We start from the raw sequence: 19,014 nt of genomic DNA on the forward strand, positions 1-19,014 counted from the left end.
ATTCTCCACAAGAATACTGGAGTGGGCTGCCATTTCCTACTCCACATAGTGTTGCTGCTATGGTCTGAATGTCTGTGTCCTTCCAAAACTCACATGTTGAAATTCTAACCCCTAAAGGTGATAGTATTAGTAGGCGGAGCCTTTGGGAAGTGATTAGGTCATGGGAGTGAAGCCAGGTGGGATCAGTGCTCCTATGAAAGAGATCCTACCATGCTCTCCAGCCCATTCCCCCCAAGAGGATACAACCAGAAGTTTTGAGGCCAGAAAGACCACCTCACTGGATCATGCTGGCACTCAGATCTTGGAAATCCAGCCTCCAGAACCATGAGAAATGAATTTCTATTTTTTATAAACTACCCAGTCTATGGTATTTTGTCACAGCAGCCTGGAGAGACTGACCACTGGGAATACAAATGGCCTTTAAAAATGGCAGCTATTATTATTTCAATTTTACTAGGAACCTAAGAAGCTCAAATGGGCTTCCCTGGTGGCTCGGTGATAAAGAATCCACCTGCCAATGCAGGAGACATGGGTTCAATCTCAGGGGATCAGAAATATCCACTAGAGAAGGAAATGACCACCCTCTCCAGGATTCTTGCTAGGAAATCCCCTGAACAGAGGAGTCTGGTGGGCTACAGTCCATGGCGTCACAAAAATAGTCAGACTGGACTTAGTGATTGAACTAAACAAAAGTGCTTGGTTAAACCCATGGGTACACTGAGGACCAGCCATCAAACGACTCAAGGTTTCAGTGAGGAAGGATCAAAAATAAGACAGTGGAACCCAAGAGTCCCGCCTCTGATTTCCCTAAGCTACCGTCTGGTTAGCACTTCCTGATAGTAACTCACGACCCAGCATCAAGTCTGCTATAATCACAAGTAAGATGAAAACAACAGCCTTGCCGTGCATCATACTACCTTTGTTTGGGACTTTAGTTTCACTTCATAAAAATGAGCTGACTAACGTTAAGTCTTCCTTTACCTAGCATTTTTATCTCTTGTAAACCAGGAATCACAACATCATTCTTAGAAAGATCATTAATGGGTATTACCACAACCATTTCAGATGGAGAAACTAAGATAATATAATTCTGATGGTCACACTAAGGCAGGAGGGAAACACTGAACTAGACTCTAAACACTATTCTTTCTAAAAGAACATAGTATTTCTGTTAAGGACTTACTATTCACAATTGATATTTTCTGGTCACTCTTTTTAATTCCAAAGATAAAAATCACATGTATAAATAACACCATTTGCAACACACCTTTCAATTTGCCATCAAAGTCAGGGCTTGTGGCCACCTGGAGTCCCGGATGTGGTAGCAGAAAACAGGAGACGCTGGAGAAACAGGAATGGATGTGATTCCGGACATTCTGAATTTCTTCATGCTGATGCTCTTTTACCTGCCGATAAAGGCCAACAGTTTACAAACGACCATGTGTTTTTCCTAACCAGCACTCACTAGTATAGGACAAAGGGAAGAAGACGTTCCAACTCTAAAAGATTATAGTGGCCCAGGTGCTGTCCAATGAGAAAACTCAGAACCCTGAGAAGCAATAAATGCATAAATTTGATTAACTATGGCTTGGCTCCTAGGGCTATCAAAGAACAGGTACTAACGACTTTCTTAAAAGAGTACTGCACAACACTAAGGAAGAATAAGGAAAGATTTGTGGGCACGAAGGACAAGGAAAGGCTTGTGGGCACCAGTGAGCAATAACTGACAAAGGACCCCTGTGTTTTAATTTTGGAAAACAGGCTAAGCCTGTTTGTATTCACACCAGAAACCAAAAGCACATATAAACTCATATGTGAATTGTGAAATGGAAATTGGAATCAAAGCTTGGGCTTTTGCCTGGGGTTTTTCTCTCCAATCCCTGTGAGTTATATACACAGGTTCTATAACCTTACCATGAATAATATCAGTTTGTGCTAATTAATATTCCTAAGTATTTAACACACAATGTAACTTTCCATAATCTGCTTTAAATACAGTGGTGGAGAGTGGTTTAGTTGCTAAGTCCTGTCTGACTCCTGTGACCCCACGGACTGTAGCCAGCCAGACTCCTCTGTCCATGGGATTTCCCAGGCAAGAATACTGGAATAGGTTGCCATTTCTTTGTCCAGAGGATCTTCCTGATCCAGGAACTGAACCCAGGTCTCCTGCGCATTGCAAGCAGATTCTTTACCAACTGAGATAAGAGGGAATCCCTTTAAATACTTTGCTAAAGTATTAAAATATTTAACTATTTTAATACTTTAAATATTTGAAGCAAAGTATTTAAATATTTGCTAAAGGCAAATGAGAAAGTTATCACTACTTCTAGGTACTTCCTCAGAAGACTATATTTCTATTTACCTGTAGACGCTTTTCCAAAAATGACATTCCTCCCTGTAATCCATAGTTGTATTCATAAGGGAAACTCCAGTCTCGAACCAGGAACATCAGTGTCTATTTAGAAAAAGAGCAGAACGCATTATAAAACTGCATAAATGTATTTTCAAAATAACCACTGAAGCACTTCTTTGCAAAATGCCACCTTCTTCAAAAGGGGCAAGAAAATGTGCTAAAGGATTTATCTACCTAATCCTACCCTGTAATGTCTTAGAAACCCTATAAAGACTAGAAGGACATGTATAAGCCATTTGGGAGGTCAGTATATCCCATCTAATATTTTTGTCCTCATGGGCTAAGAGGAAGAGATTGATGAAAACAGACTGATGGGAAAATGCTACATTCGGGGGTCTGCTCAAAAGGCAAGTATGAAGACTATGATGAAGGACAAGAAAAAAAAGAGCGCTAGCTAATCATAAAATGAGATCTGTTAACATCAGACAGGAAAAAAAAACTAAAATAAAAAATAATGCTTAGAGATCCTTTAATCTTACTGAGGTTACTGTGCATTCTCATCCTCATAAAGCAATTTAACTAAAGCTGGGGTCAGCAAACGTTTTCTGTAAAGGGCCAGAGAGTAAATATTTCAGATTGTTGTAGCAAAAAGCAGCCATAGGCAATTCAAATGAGTGTAGCTGTGTTCCAATAAAGCCTTCACTATGGCCAACTGACATTTAAATTTCAGATTATTTCCACATACCATGAAATATTATTTCTCTTTTGATTTTTTTTCAACCATTTAAAAATATTTAAAAAAAAAAACCATTCCTAACTCACAGGTCATACAAAAACAGGCAGCTGGCCTTATCTGGCCTATGGATTATAGTTTGCTCATCTATGAACTAAAACAAAGATGTGACTTATATTTACAGTTAACAGCCTACCTGGAAGGGTTTTTGGAAAATTTCATCCATTGCCAGACGACCATATTCTGTGAAGAGCTTTAAAAAAGAAGCGTTATGGTTTGTAAGGCAATATTACATAGAGAATTTTAATGGCTGTTCTTTAGCAAATAATTCTTTTAACAGACTGAATACTACTTACATGAGACCAAAATTCTACACTCCCACAGGAGTCACAAATCTTAAAATAATCTAGACTATTTCTCTCTCAGAAATTCCTCACTCCAATTCATTAGCAAACCCAAAATCCAACCACGTGCAACTTCCACATGGCTTAGAATATTGCGATAGCTTCTCACTGTGTCAGCCCCACAGACTCTCCTCAATACAGCGGCCACAGTGGCTCTGTTATACGCAACGTTAGACCACATGATGCCTCTGCTCGAAAGCCTTCAACCTCACTGCAAATAAAAGCCAGACCCTGCAGTGTGATCTGGCCACACTGCCCTCCTTGATGTTCCTCAAACCTGCTGCGTGCACTGCCATCCTAGATGCCTCCTTCTGCCTGCAACGTCCTTCCCCCCAAACACCTGAACAGCTACATCACTCCTTCAGGTATTCACTCCAATGACTCCTTCCTAATGAAGCCTCCCATGGCCATCTACCTAAAAACACTACACCTCTCCACCCAGTATTTCCTATCCCGTGTCCTTTCAAATTTTTCTTCTCACTTGTCTATCTAACACACTATACCTTCACTCATCTTGATTAATATCTGTCTTCACTACTAGCATTTAAAGTCCATGAGGACAGGGATGCTTTGTGCACTATGGGACCTCCAGCACTGAGGACAGCATGTGCCAGACCTGTAGGATGCATGCCGTTCAGATGACCCAATGAAGGAATTCTTTCAAGTTAGGGTTTACACATTTACCTCTATTTCTTCATGCAGCTGCACCGAAAAGTATAGCAAAATGAAGTGCAAAAGTTATAAACTCACAGGACAGAGAGGAAGAGAAAGGGTATGAAAAAGAAGAGTTGTCACACTCTAGAAAGAGAACAAATGAGAACTGCCTTGGGTTTTGGCTTTCTCCACCCCGCTAAGAATAAGAAATCGATGAGGCAGGGGCCAAAAAGTAACAAGCAGAGTCTCTGAGCAGAATCCCTGAAAGGCTCAGAAATTAAAGTGCCAGTTACCCTGAAAGAGGAGGTGAGGGAGCAGGGCTAATGACTAAGGAAATGGGTGGAAGTCTGTATATATATGATATACACATATCACTTCCAGCTTCCCCAACGGTGAGATGATACATTTCTACTGTTTTAAGCCACCCAGGTTGTGGCACTCTGACGTTGTGTGCAGTCGTCCTGACACATCACTCGTGCCTAGTCATTTCTGCACCCTCTCACCGACTGGACCACAACATCCATAAGGAATTAAGTCTGCCTCACACACCAGTGCATCTACAGCACCTGGCCCACTGCCTCACACTAATTGCTGTTGCTGTCATTTAGCTGCTCAGTCAAGTCCGACTCTTTGCGACCCCACAGACTGTAGCCCGCCAGGCTCCTCTGTCTGTGGGATTTCCCAGGCAAGAATACTTGACTGGGCTACCATTTCCTTCTCCAGGGCCTCTTCCTGACCCAGGGATCAAACTCACATCTCCTGCACTGGCAGGTGGATTCTTTACCACCAATCCACCAGGGAAGCCCTCACACAAATTAGGTATTCCAAAAAAAAAGTGTGAAAGAAAGGAGCTTAGAAAGGGGTCAGTTTCAGGTGAAAAGGTATCAAACACAAGTTTTGACGGATACCTATCACAGAGCAACAGCTCTCAACCACCGAATCATGGCACTGGTGTAGAACCACCAATTATGAAGTACAAGTAACTGCTAATAGTAACATTAAGAGCCAAAATTGTGGAGTTTTTTTTTTAAAGGAATATAAATTAAAACTAATTCAAGGTTATCTCTATAATAAATGACACCCTCACTCTCATATTCTGATATATTTCTTGAATGTCAGTGGGAGGAGTAGAATTCGAGAAGCATGCCAGACTGCATCCAACTCTGGGATACCCAATGAAGAGGATTTTATAGGAAAAACGTGTAAGAACTGCTGCTACAGAGAAGAGAGGACAATGACTAATAACAGTAACAGGTTTAATAAATAATAGCTAGCACATGTTAAGCACATACTATTTTCCAGGCAATGACCCTATGCCTTTTATAAATATTAATTTATTTAGCCTCACTTGAATTATTGCAGTAGGTTCATAAGCAGCCTCACTGAATGCATCATTGCACCTCTAAAAATATACTCTATAAACACAACAGTCACCATGATCCTTTCATCACATGTCAAGCAATATCACTCCTCTGATCAAAACATGGCTCCCATCTCACCCAGAGGAAGAGCCCAAGTCCATACAAAGCAGGGCATCACTGGAAGCCGAGCGCCCACCTTTCTGACTTCGCCACTCGCCCGTCTCATGTCTCATCCTCCAAACCCCACCCACTGGCCTCTGTGCTGTCCCCAGACCCCACCAAGTACACCCCCCCTCACGCTCTGCCTTCCTGCTGCTTCCTTCCCTGCACCACTTTCCCCCCAAAATATCTGCAGGACTTACCTGCTCACTTTTTTCAGTCCCCTGCTTAACTCAGTAAGAGCATCCCTGACCACTCCAATCAAAGATACACCGAGTGAAGGATTACCACGAGCCCACACTTTCCTCCACATTTCAATCTTCTGCTGAAACTACTCAGTTCTAAAATGCACCTCGGCCTTAAAACTTCTAAATGACATTATTAACCTTTTTATGAGGAATACATACCTGCAGCTGTTGAAGGTCATCTTCTTGAATGTTCTGGGACAAATTATAAATCTAGAAAAAAAAAATTCAGATTGATACTACTCTAGTCTACTTCAGATGAGTATCAAGTAAGTCTAAAGCAGTGAACAGAACCTTGTACAGTTAAAGGTCTGCATATAAGAATACGAGGTCTGTTTGAACAGTAATATTATCCGTCTTTTTGGAGAACTACGCATATAAGGCTGAAATTGCATAATTCTTCCTTTATAGTTTAAAATACAATTTTCTTACTTTTTTACGCCAAGTCTACATTTCCCATATAATGCAACTGATTTAACTTCAATTTCCACTTTTCAGACTTCTCCTGGAATAACTATACTATGACCAAAGTGGAAAAATATTAATAATTTTGGCTGCTTCTTGAACTATAAGAGCTTCACTGATAGCTGTAGTATAAAAAGAACATTTTCATGTCACCATAGGAATTCTGATAACAGAACAAGAGCTGAAACCAGATGTGTCCTCTTTATCCCATTTCTTCTACAAAATGTTTTCCTAGTCAAGTGGTTTTACCTGAACAGAGCTAGTCATGGTGCTCAGAGCGAAGATGGTAGCACAGTCTTTCACAGTGGACTGGCTGTCAAATGCCCCCTGGGTATCCATCAGAACAACTGCAACCTATAAAACACACACACACACACACACAAATATGTTAAAGTGAGAAGGGGGAAGCACATGCTTGCAGGTTCTATCAGAAAAGCACAATTACAGTTAACCCTTGAACGACATGGGTTTGAACCACATGGGTCCACTTACATGCAGATTTTTTTCAATAAAGATAAGTATTTAGATGCCTTGGTTTTTTTCTGACCAGAGAACTTTGCTGGAAAAGATTACCTGCTCTGACAGAACAGAGGTGTACAGAGCAATATGATCAGAGAGCAAAATCACCCTAACAATTAAGACAGCCAAATGTTGAAGCCAATTAGCTCACTTTCCAAGCCAGTCCTGAGGATGTTTTTGTTGAGGAAAAACAAATTTAAAATATTGACTTAGTTTAAACTCAGGCTTTATCCAATAAAAATAAAACATATGGCCTTGTTGGCATTTCCCTGCAAAGCTGAATACTTCTCTTTAATTTATAGGGTTTTCTGGTCATTTGATAAAAGAAAAACAAACATTTATTTCAATCTTTACAAAAAGAGACCACACCACAGATGCCAAATGAAAGCAACAGAATCAAAGCTATCATTCACTCTATGTAACCAGGTTTTATGAAGCCTCATTCTTTCCAAAAAGAACTTAATGACCCAGTCCAACCCTAAAAGTGAGATTTATGTAAAATGTTAAAAAAAAAAAAAGATGTAGTGTCTACCATCCCTACATAACTTCCTATCACTGAAAAGATACCTGTACTCCCACACTCACTGCAGCATTACTCACAATAACCAAGGGACAGAAACAGGCTAAATGTTGTCTGACTGATGAACGGATAAGCAAAATGGAGTAGATATCCATACACTGGATTATTTTACCATGGAAATAAGTCAAGTCTCAATACATGTTACGTCATGGTAGGGCCTTGAGGGCACTGAGCTGGCTGGAAGAGGTCACACAAAAGACCCGTATTTACACGGTTCCATTTGTATGAAACAGCAAACATGACGAGGAAAGGAGATCGGTTGTGGCCAGGGGCTGGGAGAAGAGGGAAAAGGGATGTGACCGCGTTATTTTTTGGGGGTGATGAAAATGTTCTGGCGTTACATGGTAATACTTGCACAGCCTTGTGAGTGTACTAAAAATAACTGAATTACACACTTTGAAAGGATGGATTTTACTGTAGGCAAATTATATTTCAATGAAAAAGAAAATCATAACATCTGCTAATAAGAAAAAGGAGGCTAACTAGAGGGAAAAAGAAGAAATACTAAAGAGAAGCTCTTTGAGGAGTGGGAGTCATATGTACACTTAAAGTGCTGGGTATTTGGAGGGAAATGGTATTCATGTATCATGTAGTGGAACAGTAAAATGCCCTAACGACCTTCAGGAACAGTTTGACAATAGTGAGAAATAGAGGAAATGGGTATTCTCAGACCCAGTAATTCCACTTTCAAGAGACTTTCCAATGTTTTTCACTATAACCCACAGTAAGAATTATATTTTATATTACAATCAAATGTGCACATGTATTAAGCTGAAACTTAATTTTCATTTGTACTATATATACTCTAATATTTTCTAGTTCTTATTTTTAAAAAACTGGTCATAATAGTCCAAGTTCGATGCATTAGACAGGGCACTCAAAGCTGGTGCACTGGGACAACCCAGAGGGATGAGATGGGGAGGGAGGCAGGAGGGGGGCTCGGGATGGGGGACACATGTACATGAACACCCGTGTTCAAAATTCTCCAAGCCAGGTTTCAACAGTATGCAAACCGTGAACTTCCAGATGTTCAAGCTGGTTTTAGAAAAGGCAGAGGACCAGAGATCAAATTGCCAACATCCGCTGGATCATCGAAAAAGCAAAAGAGTTTCAGAAAAACATCTACTTCTGCTTTATTGACTATGCCAAAGCCTTTGACTGTGTCGATCACAACAAACTGGAAAATTCTTAAAGAGATGGGAATACCAGACCACCTAACCTGCCTCTTGAGAAATCTATATGCACATCAGGAAGAAACAGTTAGAACTGGACATGGAACAACAGACTGGTTCCAATTAGGAAAAGGAGTACATCAAGGCTGTATACTATCACTCTGCTTATTTAACTTATATGCAGAGTACATCACAAGAAACACTGGGCTGGAGGAAGCACAAGCTGGAATCAAGACTGCCGGGAGAAATATCAATAACCTCAGATATGCAGAAGACACCACCTTTATGGCAGAAAGTGAAGAGGAACTAAAGAGCCTCTTGATGAAAGTGAAAGAAGAGAGTGAAAAAGTTGGCTTAAAACTCAACATTAGAAAACTAAGATCATGGCATCTGGTCCCATCACTTCATGGCAAATAGATGGGGAAACAGTGGAAACAGTGACAGACTTTATTTTGGGGGGCTCCAAAATCACTGCAGATGGCGACTGCAGCCATGAAATTACAAGACACTTACTCTTTAGAAGAAAAGTTATGATCAACCTAGACAGCATACTAAAAAGCAGAGAGATTACTTTGCCAACAAAGGTCTGGCCAGTCAAGGCTATGTTTTTTCCAGTGGTCATGTATGGATGTGAGAGTTGTACTATAAAGAAAGCTGAGTGCCAAAGAATTGATGCTTTTGAACTGTGGTGTTGGAGAAGACTCTTGAGAGTCCCTTGGACAGCAAGGAGATCCAACCAGTCCATCCTAAAGATCAGTCCTGAATGTTCACTGGAAGGACTAATGTTAAAGCTGAAACTCTAATACTTTGGCCACCTCATGCGAAGAACTGACTTATTTGAAAAGATCCTGATGCTGGGAAAGACTGAAGACGGGAGAAGGGGACTACAGAGGATGAGATGGCTGGATGGCATCACTGACTCAATGGACATGAGTGTGAGTAAACTCCAGGAGTTTGATGGACAGGGAGGCCTGGCATGCTGCAGTCCATGGGGTTGCAAAGAGTTGGACACGACTGAGCAACTGAACTGAACTGTACATCCATGGCTGATTTATGTCAATGTATGGCAAAAACCACCACAGTATTGTAAAGTAATTAGCCTCCAATTAAAATTATTTAATTAATTTTAAAAAATAAGATGAATAACTAATCTGAAAAAAAGAAATTGGTCATAAGCAATAAATTGATTTCTCTACTCTTAACTGGGTCATGGACACAGTTCAAAAAACTGTGGCCAGGAGGCATGCTTGCACATTACTCACAAAAACATGTTTCAGGTTGTTCACTATAGCAGGGATTACAAAATGAAAAAAAAGAAACAATCTAAATGCCCACCAATAGGAGACAGGTAAATAAAATACAACATATTCATTTGATGATTACTATCCCTGGTGGCTCAGACAATAAAGAATCTGCCTGAATTCAGGAGACTCGGGGTTCAATCTCTGGGTTGGGAAGATCCCCTAGAGAAGGAAATGGCAACCTACTCTAGTATTGTGGTCTGGAGAATTACATGGACAGAAGAGCCTGGTGGGCTACAGTCCATGGGGTCACAATGAGTCAGACATGACTGAGCAACTAACACTTTATGAAACAACAGTTGCAAAACACTGGGCATCAGGTAACAAAGGATAATGATCCTTGAGAGAAAGGAAACAGATGAGGTCAGCCCTGCAGGTGACACAGCTAACTGGCTAAGGCACGGGGAGGGGGAACCCAGGCAGAGCAACAGAGTCCCTGAGTTGAGAAAATACAGCTGAGAGTCAGGGAGACCAAGGCAACGGGACTCTTAGGCAGCACCTGAAAGGAGAGGGCTACAGAGACAAAGAACACCACGGAAAGCAGAGAGTCCCCATCAAGTGTTTGGCTGAGTCTTGACAAGCTCATGTGAGTAAGGAAATTACCTGACGCTGGAGAAGAGCCATTCAAAAGGCTTAGAGGGAAGAGTACCCACTGTTCACTTAGAGCCTAGAACAGCACCTCTTCCCTCCAGTCAGACTACAAAAGCCCTGTGATTCTAAAGTCTTGCCTCAGTAGCAAGGAACAAATAGCTCTAGGTTAAATACAGCTGTCTCATTTAACAAACCCTCAATTTCAAAAGCGAGACCCAAAAGGATCCATCAGCTTCCAAGTTTCTTAAATGCATCCCATATAAAAAGCTAAGTATTTTATGGGAATTCAAAAATATCCAGCATCCAACTAGTTAAAATTCACACATCTGGCATCCAACCAAAAGTTTGCAGGCATGCAAAGATATGACCCAAATGAGAAAAAAATCACTGTCACAGATTTAAAACAGAAAATGACTCTAAAACAGTATTCTGTATACCTGTACTTCATACATTCAAAAAGTTAAGCGGCATAAAAAACATTAAAAAAAAAAAAAAAAAAGACCTAAAATAAACTTCTGAAGATGAAGATCTCAATGTCTGAAATGAAAAATACAGTAGATGAGGGACATCCCTGATGGTCCAGCGGGTAAGACTCCACACCCCCAGTGCAGGGGGCCTGCGTTCAATCCCCGGTCAGGAAACTAGACACCACATGTCTGCCGCAACGAAGAAGCCCCCATGCCGTGACAAAGGCCCTGTGAGCCACAATTAAGACTCAGTACAGTGAAAATAAATAATAAAGAAAAGATATTTAAAGAAAAAAATACACTAGATGGGATTAACAACAGATTTAAAAGATTGGTGAACTAGAAGACTGAGCAACAGAAACTATCCAAAAGGAAACAGAGAAATAAAATTTTTTAAATGAATGGAGCATCAGTGAGCTGCGGGACAACTTCAGGCAGACTGACATACATGTATAACAGGACTCTCCAAAGAGGATAAGGGACAAAAAAATATTTGAAAAAGCAATGGCCCCCCAAATGTTTGATTTTTATAAAAATTATAAACCTGCCTATTGAAAAAGCTCAAAAAAATTCAAACACAAGAAACATAAAGGGAAATAACACAGACATGTCATAATCAAATTGCTAAAAAAAAATGATACAGAAAAAAAATTTTTAAGCAACCAGACAAAAAAAGACACATTAAACAGACAAACAAAAATAAGGATAATAACAGATTTCTCAGCAGAAACAATGTCAGCAAAAAGGCAGGGGACTGACATCTCAGAAGCACTGAAGAATAAAACTCCCATCCTAGAATTCTATACCCAGCATAACTATTTTCAAAACAAAGGTGAAATACTTTTCAGACACAGAACAAAAGCTAAAAGATTTCCACAGCAGAAGGGTAGCGCTACAAGAAGTATTAAAGGAAGTCCTTCAAGCGGGAGGAAAAATGAACACAAAAAACAGAAATCTGGACGCAGAAAGTCAAGTACAGTTAGTTAATGGTAACTGCGTGTGTAAGTACATGGCTTTTTTCTTATTATTTAAATATCTTTAAAAGATAACTGAACATTTAAACATAAATAAATAAAAATAAAAACAATGTTATTATAGTAAAATATATGACAAAAGCTCAAAAGTTGGGAGGGGAGAAATGGAATATCAATTGCATCTTAATAAAGCTGTCAAAAAAATTAAAGAATATGGATAAAATAATATCTAAAGATTCCTCCAAGCAAAAGTTTCTAACGTTATATTTCAAAAAATCCTCATTCTCCTCCAGGCTCTTCCTACCCACCCCCTCTCCCCCACGGCTTATGGGATCTTAGTACTCTGACCGGGAATTGAACGTGTACACTCGGCAGTGATCACACAGAGCCCCAATCACTGGACTGCCAGGGATTCCTCTACATTCTCTTCCTTTAAAAAAAAAGTGTAAAAATCTCCCTATTTTGCTACACATTTTTTTGTATGCATATCTAAGCATTGAAAAAAAATTAGAGGGTTTTCTAATATACCTTTCTCCTGAAACTTCACTAAAACAGAGAGAAACAAAATATTTAAAGAAATAATAAGGAAATTCATAAAATAAAACAGAAGCTGTGGAAACAGTGATCAAGAGTCATGCATCAATTCTCCATCTCCCAAAATATTTAATAACTTAACATCAAGGAAAAGGCTGAAACTGAACAATGTGAAGGGGAGATACGAAATCTTAAGCCTTGGAAAGACTCAAAAAACGAGAGGCACAAACAACCGTGAAAACATGCTTTAGGGTGAGACTAAAAACAGAAGGAAGGGGTTAAAGTCTATTTAAGAAACAGTCGTAACCCCAAATTCTCTTTCCACTTGAGGAGACATATACCTTGCCCCAGCTGACCCTTACAAAGAAATCTGGGGAGAAGCTCTGCAACTGAAGCTTAGGAGGCTCATGAGATGAGCTGCTGACAGCCGGAGGGGTGGGTAGAGTGAATGTTGACAGATGTTAAGAGTGTAAAGTAACTTCTGAACAGCTGAGAGCCTTAGCCTCTGGGAAGTGAAAATGAGCAGATGGAGGACTAGGTCATGTTAGAAGCCTTCCGTTACCACTGGCCTTTTAAACTGCATTCATGCATTATTTTTAAATCTTGAACTTATATCATTTTGACAAAAATCATTTTAACTGGAGTATCAGACTACACATCAAAGTTTTCATTTCACTGTGTTTGTTAGTTTTTAAGTCTTTTTCTTCCCTACCTTCTTTCCACCTGGCTTCTCCACAGTGAAAACCTCACTCCAGATCTGAATTCCGGTGGTTTCTGGGTCAGAGCCCCCTCGCCATGAAAACCCTGTCAACGGTTCTTCTGGGTCACCTAACCAGTTTGAATGGCCACCTTCCTTCTGTAGGAGAAATAAGAAATTTCCATTAAAACTTATTCAAGTAACTTTACACATCAAGGATAACTCATGAGGTGAGTTTGCTCTTTTGGACACAAAAGCATCCACTTTCCAATTTGAAATGAAGTAACTCTACCTTACCTGGAAATATAAGTATCGTAGCATGAAGTCCAGAAAGAAGGACTTGCCCTTTCGGAAGGCACCAGCCACTGACACCACCACCACGTCAAGCTCTCGGATGTGGTCCTGTAAGAGGATGCTGGCCAAGGCTTTCTCTTCTAGCTCAAAGGAATGTTGGTCTTTCTGAACCAAAACAACCTGCACTGGACCAGGCTTTCCACTCTCCATAGCATCACCTATGTTGTTATAGAGATTTAAAAAAAAAGTTTCAAATATATGTATTTTTAGCATGCTGCTAAGTCGCTTCAGTCGTGTCCGACCCTGTGCAACCCCACAGACGGCAGCCCACCAGGCTCTCCCGTCCCTGGGATTCTCCAGGCAAGAATACTAGAGTGGGGTGCCATTGCCTTCTCCAATGCATTAAAGTGAAAAGTGAAAGTGAAGTCGCTCAGTCGTGTCTGACTCTTAGCAACCCCATGGACTGCAGCCCACCAGGCTCCTCCATCCATGGGATTTTCCAGGCAAGAGTACTGGAGTGGGTTGCCATTAGCATGGAAGAGTAAAAAGTTTTTAAACAGAGCACAAAAAAGCACCCAACCATTAAAAAAAAAAGACAAATTAATTAGATTTCATTAAAATTAAGACTTTTGTTCATTAAAAGATATCATTAAGGGAGTAAAAATGCAAGTTACAGGCTAAAAGAAAATATTTTAACACCTAAATCCAAAGGACTCATATCCAGAATCATGACAGAAATCCCAAAGAAAAAGACAACTATTCCACCTTTAAGAAGAGTAATAAGCAAAAGGGTATGAACAGGCACTTAATTTAAAAAGGATATCCAAATGGTCAATAATCATACGAAAAGGTTCTATACCATTACTTAACAAAGAAATGTAAACCAAAAGCATAAGGAGATACCACTACTTGCCCATCAGAAAGGTACAACTGTAATTCTCATGCACTCTGATGGGAATGGAACCGCTCTGAAAAGCTGTTAGGCAGTAACTACTAAAACTAAACCTAACTATAACCCAGCCAATTCCACTCCTAGGTATATACCTAAGAGAAATGAATGTGTATATCCATCAAAAAACATACACACAAGAGTGTTCACATCAGCTTCATTCAAAATGGTCCCAAACTGAAAATAAACCAAAGTCCACCAAGAGCAGAAAGGGCACCTGCCACTGCCAAGCCTTTCACATACATCATTTTACTTAATGCTTAGAACTCTACCAAGTAAATAATACCGCTCCATTTTAAAAATAAAGAAACTAGGGCCTACAAAGTAACAGGTCCCAACAAGTCCTGGAGAAAACTTGAAAAGATCTGTAGGGACTATGCCTTGCAGATCACTCTTAAAAACCTAGTCAAGGTTTTAGAGGCAAGCAATTCTTTAGCTCAAAATTAACACTAACTCGTAGTTTCTCTTCTAGAGTTAGAAGCACAAAGATATTCTTTGAAATTCAGAGCCACTTAGCTATGTGGATTTATGGAAAGTATACAAAAAAAAAAAAAAAAGCAGCAGTGGAGCCTATGAAATGAAGCAAAGCACTACTTCCTGTACTAAAGGAGATGTTCTTAGGTAGTTAAAAGGACACCTGTTGTTGTTAAGTCACGTCCGATTCTTTGTGACCCCGCGGTCTAGATGGAACTCTCCAGGTAAGAATACTGGAGTGGATTGCCATTTCCTTCTCTAGGAGATCTTTCCTACCCAGGGATCAAACCCATGTTTCCTGCATTAGCAAGCAGATTCTCATAACTGGGTATTTAATGAATATTAGGAAATTATGAATGAGTAAGGCAATGCCAAAGAATCTTCAAACTACCACACAATTGCACTCATCTCACACACTAGTAAAGTAATGCTCAAAATTCTCCAAGCCCGGCTTCAGCAATACATGAACCGTGAACTTCCAGATGTTTAAGCTAGTTTTAGAAAAGGCAGAGGAACCAGAGATCAAATTGCCAACATCTGCTGGATCATCAAAAAAGCAAGAGAGTTCCAGAAAAACATCTATTTCTGCTTTATTGACTATGCCAAAGCCTTTGACTGTGTGGATCACAACAAACTGTGGGAAATTCTGAAAGACATGGGAATACCAGACCACCTAACCTGCTTCTTGAGAAATCTGTATGCAGGTCAGGAAGCAACAGTTAGAACTGGACATGGAACAACAGACTGGTTCCAAATAGGAGAAGGAGTACGTCAAGGCTATATATTGTACCCTACTTATGTAACTTATATGCAGAGTACATCATGAGAAACGCTGGGCTGGAAGAAGCACAAGCTGGAATCAAGATTGCCGGGAGAAATATCAATAACCTCAGATATGCAGACACCACCCTTATGGCAGAAAGTGAAGAGGAACTAAAAAGCCTCTTGATGAAAGTCAAGTGGAGAGTGAAAAAGTTGGCTTAAAGCTCAACATTCAGAAAACGAAGATCATGGCATCTGGTCCCATCACTTCATGGCAAATAGATGGGGAAACAGTGGAAACAGTGTCAGACTTTATTTTGGGGGGCTCCAAAATCACTGCAGATGGTGACTGCAGCCATGAAATTAAAAGACGCTTACCCCTTGGAAGAAAAGTTATGACCAACCTAGATAGTGTATTAAAAAGCAGAGACATTACTTTGCCAACAAAGGTCCATCTGGTCAAGGCTATGGTTTTTCCAGTAATCATGTATGGATGTGAGAGTTGGACTGTGCAGAAAGCTGAGTGCCGAAGAACTGATGCTTTTGAACAGTGGTGTTGGAGAAGACTCTTGAGAGTCCCTTGGACTGCAAGGAGATCCAACCAGTCCATCCTAAAGGAGATTAGTCCTGGGTGTTCTTTGGAAGGAATGATGCTGAAGCTGAAACTCCAATACTTTGGCCACCTCATGCGAAGAGTTGACTCATTGGAAAAGACCCTGATGCTGGGAGGGATTGGGGGCAGGAGAAGGGGACGACAGAGGATGAGATGGCTGGATGGCATCACCGACTCGATGGACATGAATTTGAGTGAACTCCAGGAGTTGGTGATGGACAGGGAGGCCTGGCGTGCTGCAATTCATGGCGTCGCAGAGTCAGACGTGACTGAGTGACTGAACTGAACTGAATTAGAAAACAAAACCATGTTTTAGTGGATTACTGCTTAGAAGGAGGCTAAGTTAAAAAAAAAAACTAATGAATTTTAAATAAATTGAAAAACAAATATTAAGTTGAGCATAGTAGCTGCTGCTGCTAAGTTACTTCAGCATATTAGAGATAGCTAGATATGGCCAAAATCATACATGTGGTCCCAGAAACCCTTTCATCTGGGAAGCACGAAAGGCTGAATGATCATAGCAGGCAAAGTAGACAAAACAGGCTGACTGCCAGACTCTACCCCTGAAGTAAGCACTGCTGCTCATTTTTTAAACTTACATTATCAGATAGCAACAAAAGGCTGGCCATTTTTCACTTTTTTTGCGAACTACTGGAAAATAACCTGTAACTATAGATTAAATGTGATGCTGGCATTGTAATACACAGATACTCACACTTTTCTTTCCCATTATTTCCCATTATAAAAAAACATTTTTGTGAATAATCTTTTGGAGTTCTTACTGACATAACAGCAGGTGAATCCGGGGCGTGAAGACCTTCAATCTTTCATATAAAAGAACAAATGAGAACAATTTATTCACACCTTATGGATAAGGCACGGGGTTGAGTGCTGTGCAATACTCAAAGCAGTACCAAAGTCCCTGAGATGGCTGGCTGCTCCCCCAGCATCCGTTTTCCTCCTGCTGCTATGGTAATATTTTTAGCCAGGCATATAAATACTCAGAAGAAACACATTTCCAAACCAACCCTGTATGTAGGGTATCACTATGTGCCTAAGTTCTGACTGGAGATGACACAGCAACTTTCAGATCATGCATCTTCCCCCCTTCTTGCTGGCTGGATCCAAAAGTAGGAGCAAGTCACCCTGGACCAGGCATGTGAGGGTAACACCTCAGGAATATCAGAGCAACCAGAGAGGTAGGGCTGAGGACTTCAGTGTCGCAAAACTGCCACTGCTGGCTCACTTTCACATGAAAGGAAAATGTCTACCTTGTTTAAGTCACTTATTTGGAGGGTCTGAGAGACGGCCAAACCAAGTCATCCAGGACTTCACAATTAACTTCATGGTACTGGGTCTTTCCATCTCATCTATTTCACCATTAAAGTTTATTGAGCAATGTGAATTTCCAACAGAAAGCAGGCACACAATAAACAATTGTTAAATAAGAATGCATATGTATGTAATACAGTCAAAAGCTACCACCCACCCTTAAGGATGCAGGTGGTACTGTCAGGGCAACAGGCACGGAAGATAACGTTACCTGGACTACAAACAAGATAGAAAAATTCCGTGACAGAAATATATGCAGTTGTATGCAATGAACTGCACTTCAAGAAAAGATGAAGACCACTAAGGACAGTTGAAAAAAAAAAAAAGATAAAACCTTTCCTCATCTCTTCCTCTTTCTGCCTATAGTAAAGTGAAAAGGAAGAGAACCAGGCTATATTTAGTTGAGGGAGCTGGGGAGATCCTCCATTTCTCTCTAACAGTACACTAGGCACACAGGACTTTAAAAGATCTTGGTTTGGGTCCACTTAACGGAAAAACCATGTTGAACTATACACATCAATAATTCAAACACAGGTGCTCACTTTTCACCATACCATCTTTATCTCTCACTTTCTAAGACAATAAAACTATATTATTGATCATCCAAGTAAAAATCTTATTTTTAGGTATCATGTAAATATCCTTTGTTCATTTATCTTTGCATCTCAGATCCCCCCAGTCCCGTAAAGCCCTTAATCAAAACCTCAGGGCCCTCTCCTTTAGCCATGCCAGCTTCCAACATTTCCTGCCTATCAGGTTGATCATTCAAGTCAACATCTCCAGAGTGTTGCTTTGAATTGTCACCTCATTCCCTAGGGCTGAACACCTTCATTACAGTACATAAACATAACATGACAGCAACTACGTAACAAAACTATCAAAAACATTTTATGGATTGATGGCTCAAAGCTAAAATCTTAATTCTGTAAGTCAAAGCCTTTCACCATTCACCCTGCTGCCTTAGTTTCTGTAATTCTTTATTCTCCTCATCCTACCAGGTAAATTTATACTCCTCCTAGGAGAAAGTTAGGATCCACATGCTGTTCTAATCTCAAAATTTTAAATATACAGCCTATTCAACTATTTGTTTCCACGGCCTGAAATGTGCCTTCCGCTCAACTCCAGCAAACACTTGCTCGTCCTTCATCACTCACCTGCACCCTCCCTCAGGCCTGACCTCCCACCCAGTCCTCTCACAGCTCATCACTTTACACTAAAAAGCAATCAAGAGAGTCCACAGGGCTTGAATCCTGACTCTCTTACCTCCAGAATGTAAGATCGTCCCCTAAGAACCAGAACAGTGCCCACAGACAGGAGACATCCAGTCAACACTTGCATAATAAAGAAGCAAACTCCACCTCTTAGTCACAATGTGACTGTG

At 40.4% G+C, this 19,014-nt stretch overlaps 1 protein-coding gene across 1 annotated transcript in view; it reads right to left on the reverse strand.

The window, feature by feature from the left end:
• Positions 1–16,548, reverse strand: part of ATL3 (atlastin GTPase 3) — a 28,805-nt gene extending 12,257 nt beyond the window's left edge. The window contains exons 1-8 of the mRNA XM_052661882.1: positions 16,473–16,548; positions 13,507–13,721; positions 13,225–13,368; positions 6,624–6,728; positions 6,072–6,122; positions 3,283–3,339; positions 2,363–2,455; positions 1,268–1,406 (exon numbers count right to left, since the gene is read on the reverse strand). Coding sequence (XP_052517842.1) covers positions 1,268–1,406; positions 2,363–2,455; positions 3,283–3,339; positions 6,072–6,122; positions 6,624–6,728; positions 13,225–13,368; positions 13,507–13,721; positions 16,473–16,548 — 880 coding nt within the window. The remainder of the gene's footprint in view (positions 1–1,267; positions 1,407–2,362; positions 2,456–3,282; positions 3,340–6,071; positions 6,123–6,623; positions 6,729–13,224; positions 13,369–13,506; positions 13,722–16,472) is intronic.
• Positions 16,549–19,014: the final 2,466 nt, after the last annotated feature.

The sequence above is a fragment of the Budorcas taxicolor genome, chromosome 25 (genome assembly GCF_023091745.1).
Source record: "Budorcas taxicolor isolate Tak-1 chromosome 25, Takin1.1, whole genome shotgun sequence".
Taxonomy (NCBI): Eukaryota; Metazoa; Chordata; class Mammalia; order Artiodactyla; family Bovidae; genus Budorcas; species Budorcas taxicolor.